The sequence below is a fragment of the Vitis riparia genome, chromosome 11 (assembly GCF_004353265.1).
Source record: "Vitis riparia cultivar Riparia Gloire de Montpellier isolate 1030 chromosome 11, EGFV_Vit.rip_1.0, whole genome shotgun sequence".
In the NCBI taxonomy this organism is placed as follows: domain Eukaryota; kingdom Viridiplantae; phylum Streptophyta; class Magnoliopsida; order Vitales; family Vitaceae; genus Vitis; species Vitis riparia.
Window position 1 is genome coordinate 11781642 of NC_048441.1, and position 11236 is coordinate 11792877.

General features: G+C 37.1%; 1 protein-coding gene across 3 annotated transcripts; it reads right to left on the reverse strand.

The window, feature by feature from the left end:
* Positions 1–6162, reverse strand: LOC117924616. 3 transcript variants are annotated; one of them, XM_034843292.1, is made up of 4 exons: positions 6011–6162; positions 5790–5927; positions 5612–5687; positions 1–320 (listed from the first exon to the last, which is right to left on the reverse strand). In XM_034843292.1, the coding sequence occupies exons 1-4, from the start codon at positions 6092–6094 to the stop codon at positions 223–225; spliced, it is 396 nt and encodes a 131-aa protein (XP_034699183.1). In that variant the 5' UTR covers positions 6095–6162; the 3' UTR covers positions 1–222. The 3 variants fall into 3 exon arrangements, with proteins under 3 accessions (XP_034699183.1, XP_034699185.1, XP_034699184.1); XM_034843294.1 differs by lacking the exon at positions 1–320 and adding an exon at positions 4717–5196 and having other exon boundaries at positions 6011–6154; XM_034843293.1 differs by lacking the exon at positions 1–320 and having other exon boundaries at positions 5329–5687; positions 6011–6156.
* Positions 6163–11236: the final 5074 nt, after the last annotated feature.

Sequence of the window (11236 nt, forward strand, 5' to 3'; positions counted from 1 at the left end):
TTGAAAGCTCTGATCCCAATCATATTAAATAACAACTGTTCACTATCTGAGTTTCATACATCTTGCCATCAACAAAAAGAAATGAATCCTGTTGTTTCTCAAAGATTCATTTTGTCCTTTAGGACATTTCCCGAGGTGATTCTCTCTAAATCTGTCTCCACAAGCTCTAGACACCAAGTTAGAAATCAACTTGTCACAAGGAAAGCATTTTTGTCACAATCTTCACCTTGATAAGCTTCTGGGAAACTTCTCAAAAGCGATCTTAGCAACTTCTATTTTCAAGCTCCTTACAGAAGAGCTATAGCCAAAAAAGAACCAAGCTGTTTTCATAAGCAAGTTAGACCACACTTCTTTTCTTCACATTCTTTTTACTCATAAGATTTCAGTAAATTTATCAGAAGCAATTAATCAGGAATTTGAATTTCATATACCTCATGAAAATCTATTGGTCATGCAGCTAGCTCTATTCTTAAGAATAAAGCAGTCTATTTTCATACAATGGATGTCGTGCAATGTTCAACTTAAGACAGCATGAATTACTAAGTATTGGAATGTGTACAGTGTACACCCTGATTTTTGGGGTTCTAGTCAGACTCCATAAAGAAGAAATAAAGAGTATTACCTTTGTGGAAAGGGCACAGTATAATGACATTGCAAGTTGATCCACCTACTGGAATTCTGAGTTTGTATTGTATGGCATGCTAACTTGTGAGATAATCAGTGTCTACTGCCATGGAATTAAAATCTCACAAAAAGCATTAGCCAAAAAGGTAGTACAAAAGTTTGGTGTCTTAACCAAGCATTAGGTGTGACAGTTGGCTGATCACTGGCTTGAAAGCATATGATTATCCAGCATGCATAAAAGCGCTAAGTGGGCCAACAAACTACGGGGACTCAATAGTCCACCAGATACCTTATTCTCCATTATGAGAAGCAAAGAGCTATATCAAAGGGATAAAACCACAGAAGGTATCGCCAGTGGAGATTTTATTTTTGACATGCAGAACACTATTAAAGCAAACAAGGAAGCTAATCCAAGCACCAGATGTTTATGCGAGAAAGAAGTTGCACTTTAGACAGATCCAGATGCTCTGATCCAAGCAATTTTAACTCCCACCATTCTCTCAAGGTGAGACCTTAAAAACAGAATAATGATGCACAACACAAGGAGACTCCACATGTATTCTGAGGATGGAGAACAGAGGATCAAGAGAGCACCAATCTAATCTGGGTTTTGAGTATATGATTGCCGTTCAGTTTGCACCTGTTTGTAATGGTAACCACATTCTTATTGCATGCTACTGTTTGCAAGATGAGGGAAAGTGGAAGAATGCTATGAAGGAAGTGATTCTCAATGCACATAAACAATTGCTTGTAGAGCTACCTAAGGAAAGAAAAGCTATCAGTTGCAAATGGGCCTTCAGGAAGAATGGAGCAACATTACAGGATGAATTAAAAATTTCAAAGGCATGCTCAGACAGGAAGAGACTCACTCCAGAAAAATCTAGTCTCCCATGCTGAAGCGGACTTGTTTTTGGATTATGTTGCCATGGTACTTAAGTTTGATCTTGAGGACATTTGAGTTCAAGAGATCACTTTGTGAACCTAAGCCACCTCTAAGTAGTGGCAGAAGCATTTCATTGTTAACAGAGATGCTCTTAAATGGGTGTTCAGAAAAGAGTTTCTGGTGGCTCTTTACAACCTCACTAGTGATAAAAACCCCTGGTCCTAATGGATTTACTATGGCATTCTGGCAAAAACTGGGGGTACACAGCAGAGACATGATGCTTCACTGAGGGATCTTCCTCCTTTTGTTTCTATTTGAGAAAAGTTCTAATGCTACCTTTGTGGTGTTGGTGCCAAGAAAAGGTGGGGCAGAGGCCATAAAAGATTTTAGGCCGATTAATTTGGCTAGTAGCTTGTATATTCTGCTGACCAAGGTCCTAGCAAACAAACTTAAGAAGGTAGTTGGAAAGTTTCGGATTCTTGGAATGCCTTTCCGGGAAAAACAGATCATGGTATTATATCCTCTTAAGGGGGTTTATGGTGGGGGCAAAGGATGAAAGTTTGGAGTTTTTCCACTTGCCTTATCTTGGTGACGCTTCATTATTTTATGAGGTAGATTTTGATCAAATCCATTATTTGAGATGCATTCTCCTTCAGCTTGAGATGGTTTCTGGTAATTTGGAAAAGACACGGTTGACAATTGTGAAGAATTTGGAGTTAGCTATTGAGTTTGGGGTGCACAGCAGGTACTAGGTAGTTTGCAATCCAACAATTTGGGTTTGCCTTTTGGATGCTTCTTTTGAGGTTTGCTAAAAGGTCTTGCAACCTAGAAATGGTGGTGTTTCTCTATAGATAGTTGGCAAAAGCATCATGTCTAGTTCATTTATCTATTGTATGTCCTTTTTTGTGATGTCAGTGTTAGGTTGCAATGTGCTTGAGAAACTTCCCATGGGGACATAAGTGGGAATGTGAAAAGGAAGGTTCACTTGGTTAATTGGATGATTGTTTGCACTTAAAACTAGAAGGGTGGCTTAGGTATTAAATGCTTGTTGATTTTTAAATTGGAAATCTTAAATAAGTGGCCATGGAGATTGCTTGTGAGAGAGGACGACTGCAGAGGAAGGTCATATTGGGCAGATTGAAGAGGAAACATGGGTTTGGTGTCCTAGAGAATACAAACCTTTGGTTCAGGTGTTCTGGGAAGTTGTCTGAGATAGGTGGAATGTTTTTAATCCTTTTACTAGTATGTTCCTAGGTAACAGGCAAAGAAAAAAGTTTCAGACTGATTTTTGCTGCAAGGAGTCATCTTTGAAGGATCATGTTTTCAGTTTTGTTCAGTATTGGAGCTGAGAGAGCGGCAAAGTGAGCAAATTATTGACATGTGGAAGAGGGTTGTGATTGTTGGAACCGAGGCCCACTAGAAATTTTATTAAAACACCCAAAGGTGTTTATGCAATTGAAGGAAAGATGGATTAGTTTGGAAGGGTATCTAGGGACAGTTGTTTTACTGCTGAATTCTATCACAGGGCCCTTTATCCAACAAGGCCTTCTTGGGGATCCTTTGTGCCTTCAAAGGTTGGCTTCTTTGCTTGGGAAACAACAGCAGACTGGTTTAGGACTTCAAAAGCCAGTCATTTTGGGTTATCTGCACCCTGGGGCCATTCTACTGAGGAGAAAATAGCTACTTGTTTCTGGTTCTGTGGTTGGCATCATGAAAAGTTTGTTGCCGTGGTTTATATAGTAGACCAGACATCTCTCACCAAGTTAGAGCCATTAGCATGTAAAAATGGCGACTCTAAGAAAAGACCATGACATGGAAGGAATTTATAGATGTTGGTTCTTATTTTTACAAGCATAAGTCAAAAAAAGAGTTGACTGGCACAAACTGTCTAAATTCATTTTGGCTAGTAGGCCATTAGTTGGTGATCCGGTAATCCCAAGTTGGTTCATCTATATCTGAGACAGTCTACGATAATTGTAGAGGCAAAGAATACGGCTCTGGGGTTGCCCAGGTTGGTCATAGAACTGAGGAAGAGGCAGTATCAAACAGTACTGCACTGTGACAGCTAGAATGCTTTTCACTTAACCAAGAATAAGGTCTTCATTTCAAAGCAAGGACATTGCATTGACATGCAAAGCATTATTGGCTATTGAGCTAATGATAGATAACAACATATGGATGTGAAAACAACAAGAAAAAAAGACCTAAATTCCAACTATTTGGGCAGAAAATATAATGACACAGCCGGTTATAGTTGACAAGCCCAGAAGTTCTCTCAACGAGGCATTCTTTTCCAGGATCAGTGAACCAAGTTACTCAGGGAGCTGAAGGCAGGGAACCTTGCTTAAAAGAGGTCTAGTACTTTGACAGCACAAAGGTGTGAGACATTCTATAATCTATAGTGCAAAAACCCTTTAGAGGAGGGGCTTCCAAAGTGCCATCCAAGGTTGCTTCTTTGCTTGGGAAGCGACTTAGAGAGAAATTTTGACAATTGATCATTAAATAAAAAGAGGATAGACTTTGATAAATAGGTGTTGCTCATACAAGAATCAAGAAAAATAGACTAACCATATTCTCATCCAATGTGAGTGGTCATACAATCTTTGGTTTTTTTATTTTTTGTTCGTTTAGGATGGTGCTGGTCCTTTAGAGGAAGGTCCATGATTTTGTCACCTGGTGGTATGCTGTTTTGTGGACCAAAGAAAGAAATTGGCATGGAAAGTGACCCATTTATACTTGTTTTGAACCATTTAGAAAAAGAGAAATAGAAGAATTTATGAAGGCACTATGCAAACTTTTTCACAATTAAAGACACATTTTTAAAGCCTTTGATCTCTTGGTCAAGCTGTTTGGCGATTGGAATCAAATATGCTTTACATGATTTTGTGGTTAGTTTGTGCATGGAGTAGCAATTGGTGGTGTTTTGGTTCTTTCTTTCTTCACCTTGGTGTGCATAGTATACTTCCTATGTGGTAGTGTGGTGCCTCCATTTTGTTAGGCACCTTTTAGTTCATATTATTTTTTTGCCTATCAAAAAAAGAGAAAAAAAGGCCTAAAAGTCTCATTCCTATTTATGGAGTGCTATTTATGTCCCAATCAAGGTAAACATATAAAATGTTCTATGACTCTGATTAATGTCAGGTCAATATCCCTCTAATGTAATTTTGTGTTTTATTTGTTTCAATGCTTTAGATACATACAAGATGCTATCTATAAATCTACAAAAGATGAAGCTTTATTAACAATAAGCAATGCTTCCTCATACAAAGCCTTTATAAACCACTTAGGCAGTGGAAACTAAAAGATGAACTTCATTCTTTCAAGTGCTCATGCAGCGACCCAAGTCAACTGCCTAGAAATAATTAAGAAAATGGCCAGAAAAGCATACAAACTTCAGGAATCAACAAAAAAACAACATCAACAAGTTTGACATTTATGTTCATTATTCATGATAGAAATACATTTTGTGAGATCCACATATATTGGTGCTTAAGTTCATTGATAATGCCAGCAACGTTGCAATCCAGGGAATCACCAGTTTCCTAGTGTTGCATCAAAGCCCAAAAACCATTCAAGAACTCCTCACTCTAACTTCAACTTGGGTTAATGATAAAAGAGTCACCCAATAATTTATCACATTGATCCATTAAACATTTGCTTCCATCTTCCTTAGGCAAAGCCTCACAACCCTGCCAAAGTGGATTAACCCAACCTATGAGCGTATATTACACTTCAAGTATACCTAGAATATTTGTTGCTCTTGAAACTCAGTCATCAATTTTCATAAGGAAATATTTCACCAGCCAGTCATTCCTTCCAAGTTGAGAAAACCATTATATAGATAATATAAAGATTAACATGGAAATTTAAAAAAATAAAAAAATAAATAAAAAATACCCACAAGAACAAGCAAAGATTTTCATATTTGACCATCACTATTCCATCTTAAATTCATTTTACATTGCAAAAACCAAAAAACTTGACGCAGGACAACAGATAATTTTTTAACAAATCAGAAATAGACAAACTGGAATTCAAAATATATATAAAAAAAAATCAATCAATCTCTCTTGAAAGTATAAGGTTGTGGAAGCAACAACGGACCTCTTCTGGATTCATTATCATCCAAAAGCCTCTGAACTCTCTTCTTGGAACAATACTGCCGATCAAAATGCTTCACCTAAAGACCAATGCAACAAAAAAATCACGTCAGAATTTCAAAACTAACTAAAAAGGAAAAGGAAAAAATAGAGGTGAGTCAACAAATGGTTTTGGTACTGACCCAAGTGGGTCGACACTGGCTCACATATTGAGCCCTTGATTCCTTGCATTCGACCGGGTAGAGGAGGCCCACTGACGCGATTTCCGTGGGTTTCTTGTTCGATTCCTTTTCCAAACATGTGTAGAAAGCATCACGTGCCTACTGGGTATAATCGATTGATCAGAGTACAAATTCAAAATCAAATTAGAGAAGAGAATGAAAATGGGAATGAAGAAAATGACCTTGTAGCAGGCTTGTCTAGCCTCGGAGAGAACGTCTGTATGGATTGTATTAGGGTTTGTCGATGCATACTTCTCCAAAGCCATTGCTCAGCCTCCTTTCGCCTTCTTCTTCTTCGTCACTTCTCTGTATCTTCACCTGGAGCCCATTAAGTTGCATTAGGAAGAAATGGGTCGTATGGGCTGGGCCCAGTCCGGAGATTGGCCTTGGATGTCCACTATAAAGCTTTAAGTCCATTTCCTAAAGAAAAATGATTAATTTTAATTCCAAGATATTCTAAAGGCTATCTAATATATTTGTATTTATTATTTCAAAAGAGTAATAGAAATATTATTGAAATTATATTAATAATAAATCATGAATCTCATTAAAAAGAAATATAAGAGCACATATTAGAAAAACCTATTCTTTCTTAATATTATTAAGAAATCACATGAATTGGACTCTTCATTATTGTGATTACTTGAGTTTCAGAATTGTGTTCTTGTTGTTAGCTAGTCCCCAAGTTCAAGGACTTTAAATTTATAGTACATGAAAAAAAATCCCAATAGTTGAACCCAATGGAAGTGGATGAAAATCTATTTCAAGAAAAAGAGATAGAAATGAAGTTTGTTTGTAGTTTTGATATTGAATTTTGAACTAGGGGTTGAAAAATAAAAATAAAAATTAAACAAACAAAAAATAGTTAAGATTTTGATTTGCTCTAGGCATTTTTCTCTTATGACACTAAGTTAGATAAGCACCATACCATAGAGTTTTTGCTCTTTTTGCCCATTTCCCCCTCAATACACCAAATACTAATTCAAGTTAGGCTTTATGTTTATAAAATTTATGACCCATATCTATATTGACACTGTTAGAAGGGTTCTCACCTCCTCAATTAATTGTACAACATAAGATCGATCAGGTCTTATAAGAGCTCCACACCTTGATCATCATTCCATCAACTACCACCCGTTCAAGACATTTTCAAAGAAAGATGACACATGGTGACAACGATAAAGGTGTTGGTCTTTACCCTAACCTGCCTTAACTAAGCTTTGATGAATTGAACATGAACCTAATGTCACGGACTTAGTCTTTTCCTAAGCTCGTGCGACACTTAGACAAGTCAAGACACTTGGTCTTGCTAAGTCAGCCTTACTCCCGATGCTTAACTTGTTAGGCTAAAATGTTCACGACTTAGAAGCTTTAAAAGACATAGTAGACAACTCTTGAAGAATGGAAGCTTTTATTGCTCAAAGAAAGCTTTACAAGTGCTTAGGAAGCTTACTTGCTTGGTTAGGAAGTGATTTGGGTGGTGCCTTGGCTAAATGAGGCCCTTACCTATTTATAAGCACCAATGGAACTCTCTGGAACCCACAAAAGTTCCCTACTATTCTAGAATTATCTAGAAGACTTTATACAGAAGTTATGTACAAGTATTTACAAGACATGTTTGGAAGTCTCTAGAATATCCCATAAGTTTCCCTTATCTTCCACCCTTGATATAGAGGAGTGTGGGTGTCTCTAACCTTTTTTAGAACCTTTCACACTCTTTCATCTTGTAGCTAAGTGTAGATGACTCCAAGGGTCTCTAGAAGCTTCCTTCCCCTATATAAGCCCATGGGGAAGGTCATTTGAAGCATCTTTTGACACTCTCCCCCACTCCTATTGTCCATGTCCCCGTCGTCGCCTCAACTTGAAACCTCTCAAAGTGTTTCTAGAACTTTCTCAAGACATCCACATGTTCCCAATTTGCCTATTTCTTAGGTAATCATTTCCATCATACTAGATAGTCTATCACATGAGAGACCTCTTGTCTCCTGGTGATTCGTTCAACCAAGATATTCTTCACCTCCTTATCTTGTGAGGCCTTGAATGAAAGCAGACACCTACACTTTCGATGTTTGGAGTGTTGCTTCCTCTTACCCATTGAGTTCACATTTCCCTTGGTAACCTTGTCCATGTGTGGGCAGGCTACCCAGCTCACTCTCTTTTTACATTCTTTACTTGCACCCTTGATAGAAAAGAAGTCTTAGGTGTACTACGCTTTGGGTTGACTTGAAGGACACTAATAGTTGCATCGAGCCCATATATGCTTCATCTTCCTGTTCCTTCTCCTTGATCATGGCACTTAGTGCCTTCCTCTTTAGACAATCTCATGCCCAATGTGGACCATCACACAAGAAGCACTTGATTTTAGGCATAAAATCCTTCCTTTTCGTCTTACATTTTTCTTCTCGAACGTTAAGCGTCTTGTTTGATCCCATTTTAAGAGCATTGTGGTCCCTCGAAACCTTGTCTCCCTCACCCATGACATGGTTATCCTTCAAACACTCAACCTTGGAGGAGTCTCTCTTCTTATAATCTATCAAAGACTCCACTACTATCATAGTAGTGGCTAAGTCTTGAACACCTTGACGTCTTAATTATTGCTCGGCTCATTCTTACAGGTTATCCATGAAGTTGAATAGCAACTCCCCCTCAGTCATTTAGGAATCTCAAGCATAAGCGAAGAGAATTCCTTGACATAGTCGCAAATTGAGTTTGTGTGCTTGAGACACCTCATGTTCTTTCTAGCCAAGTAGATACAACTGTATCTTGATCTCCCTCTTAAAGTCATCCCATGTGTCTATGGTGAAAATGCATTTTTCTATATCTGTGAATCTCTGACGCCACTATAGAGCAGCCATGTTAGTAAGGTAGAGAGTCGTAGTCCTTACCTTAATCGCCTCGTCAATTAGTGTGATAACCTCGAAGTATTGCTCCATATGCCATAAGAAGTTATCCAACTCCTTGGGATCCTGTTTGCCACTAAACCCTTATGGATTTGGCACCTCCACCCTAGATGTCTCCCGTGTGGCCATGACTCACGTGGACACAATGGCCTTGTAGATGATCAGCTCTTGTAGGGACTCCATGCGTGCAACCAAGGCTTCCATCCTTAACTTCATGCTAGCAAACATACTCATGACCTTGTCTTTGAAGGACATGAACTCCTCATGTGACACCGACTAAACTTGTGAGACAAGCACCCCCTCGTGAAGGTCCTAGATTTGCTCACTTAGATCCTCTAAGCCTTTTTTCATGCCTTAAACAAGTCCACCATTTCTTGGGTGCCTACCATGGCTAGCTTCACTTTGGCTAGCCTCGCCTCTATGTTGGCTAAGGTATCATGAGATTTATTCTTCCTGCCTCAGCCTCATGCAGCAGGCTCAGTCTTCCTCCCATAGGTTTGCTCACTAATCTCATCCACGTTGGAGCCCGACATGCTTCTTTTACTATACCCACTTCATAACCACACTCTGATATGAACTATCACAGACGTAAGTCTTTTCCTAAGCATCGAGAGTAAGACTGACTTAGCATAATCAAGTGTCTTGATTTGTGTAAGTGTCGCACGAGTTTAAAAAAATGCCTAACTCTATGACACTAAGCTCACCCTCACCTTAAAAAAGAAAATCATACACTTATGGTACCAAGGAAAAATGATAAGATTAAAAATAAAAATAAAAATAAAAATATAAGTATAAGATTACAACTACACTTAGAGGAAGATGAGTTTTTCCTTTTTATTCCTCACATTCTCTTACTCTTATACTATTTTACTCATTCTTTCTTTATTTTTATGTCCTCCATGGCTAGCTATTTATAGAAGGTGGAGTGAAGTTGAAGAGCTATTACTTGGAAGGTAAATAGAATGTCTCTTATTTGAATAGCTTGCAATATATACAAGGTGACTTCCTATGACTATTAGGTGTAATGTATGTCATGCTAGTTGGGGCTTTGGTGGTAACTCTAAATTGTCTCTCAAGGCATTGATAATGCATCCGTGGAGCTCACTAGCAATAGAAAGAGTGAGAAGATGAGAGTTGATAATGCGAAGAAGCGAATGGAGCTTCAAGTTTGGAGCTCAAATCTCTACTAGGAGAATAGAGAAAAAAAATGAAAAGTAGAGAGAGAGAGAAGATTAGGAAGGTCTCAAGGCTTTTAAGGCTTAAAAGAATGAACAAAAACAAGAAAAAAAATTGAAAATTGCAAAGAACAGTCATCTAGTTAAAAGCTCTAATCTAGCAAGTCTTAGTGTTTGCTCAACTAGCCTAGTATAACCTAATGAGTAGGCTTTTTTTTAAATGCTTTTTTGATGGTTTTTGAAGGGAAATCAAGAGATATTGAATCATTTTTCTTTATGGGTTACTAACGACTGCAAATCTTTGTTGTAAATAAAATACTAACGTCTAAATACATGATAACTCTGGCAAAAAAAAAACATAGATAGAGTTACCAAGATTTTGTAGTATTCTAGGTTGTCATCCTTTGAGATTAGCTCTAATATGCTTATTTGTTTTTAGATTCAAATGATTAATTATTTACTAACGGTAAAAAATACTTAATTCAAATAAATCATAATGAAATATGGATAAATTTTTTCAAAATAAACCTATTTATATTAAAGAATAATTATTGATTTTTAATTCAATTAATCAAGATTGGGGATCCACAATCTAACTTCGAGTATAAACCTTGAAGCGAAACAAGGGTATATAATTTAATAGTCTTAGAATAATTAAAATGCATGGTCTAACAAGATCAACCTAAGTCTCATACCTCAGAGTTGATCTGTATTATAACTTTTAATATTTTATTCCATTGAATAATTACTTAACAAATTAATGAACATGAAATCTAGGTTTAGGTTTAAGGTTTTTAGGCTTTTACCACTCTATATAGATTTATCTTATGATATATAACAATGACAAAACATTTGATAACTAGGGATCAAGAATTACCTAGAATCCCTAGTATTAAGGAACATGCAATTGTATCATCTCCTAAGTCAAACTAACTTTAGAGGGTGTTTTGATCTCAATGCTAGTTCTCTAACATTTCATTCATTCTATTGTTTCACCCATTGTTTCCTTTTGGATCTAACCCTAGGTTTTCATGTTTCATCCCAAGATGGCTTTTTAACCTCTTATGGGCATGTCCTCACATACATAGGCCATAAAAAAAAAAAAAAAGAACCATTCTTAATTTCAAAGAAATTAAAAACAATAATTTATTCGATAATAAAAAGAAAAAAGAAAACAAACAAAGAAAAACTTTCAAAGTCTTCTTCTCTCCTCCTAAAAATCATCAAGCCATTTCCACTCTTAGGAAAAATCCAAAAGTCCCTAGAAAACCTAAATATCGAGTTTTTATAGTTTTCACCAAAAAACCTAACACGTGACATGTTTCTATTGGCC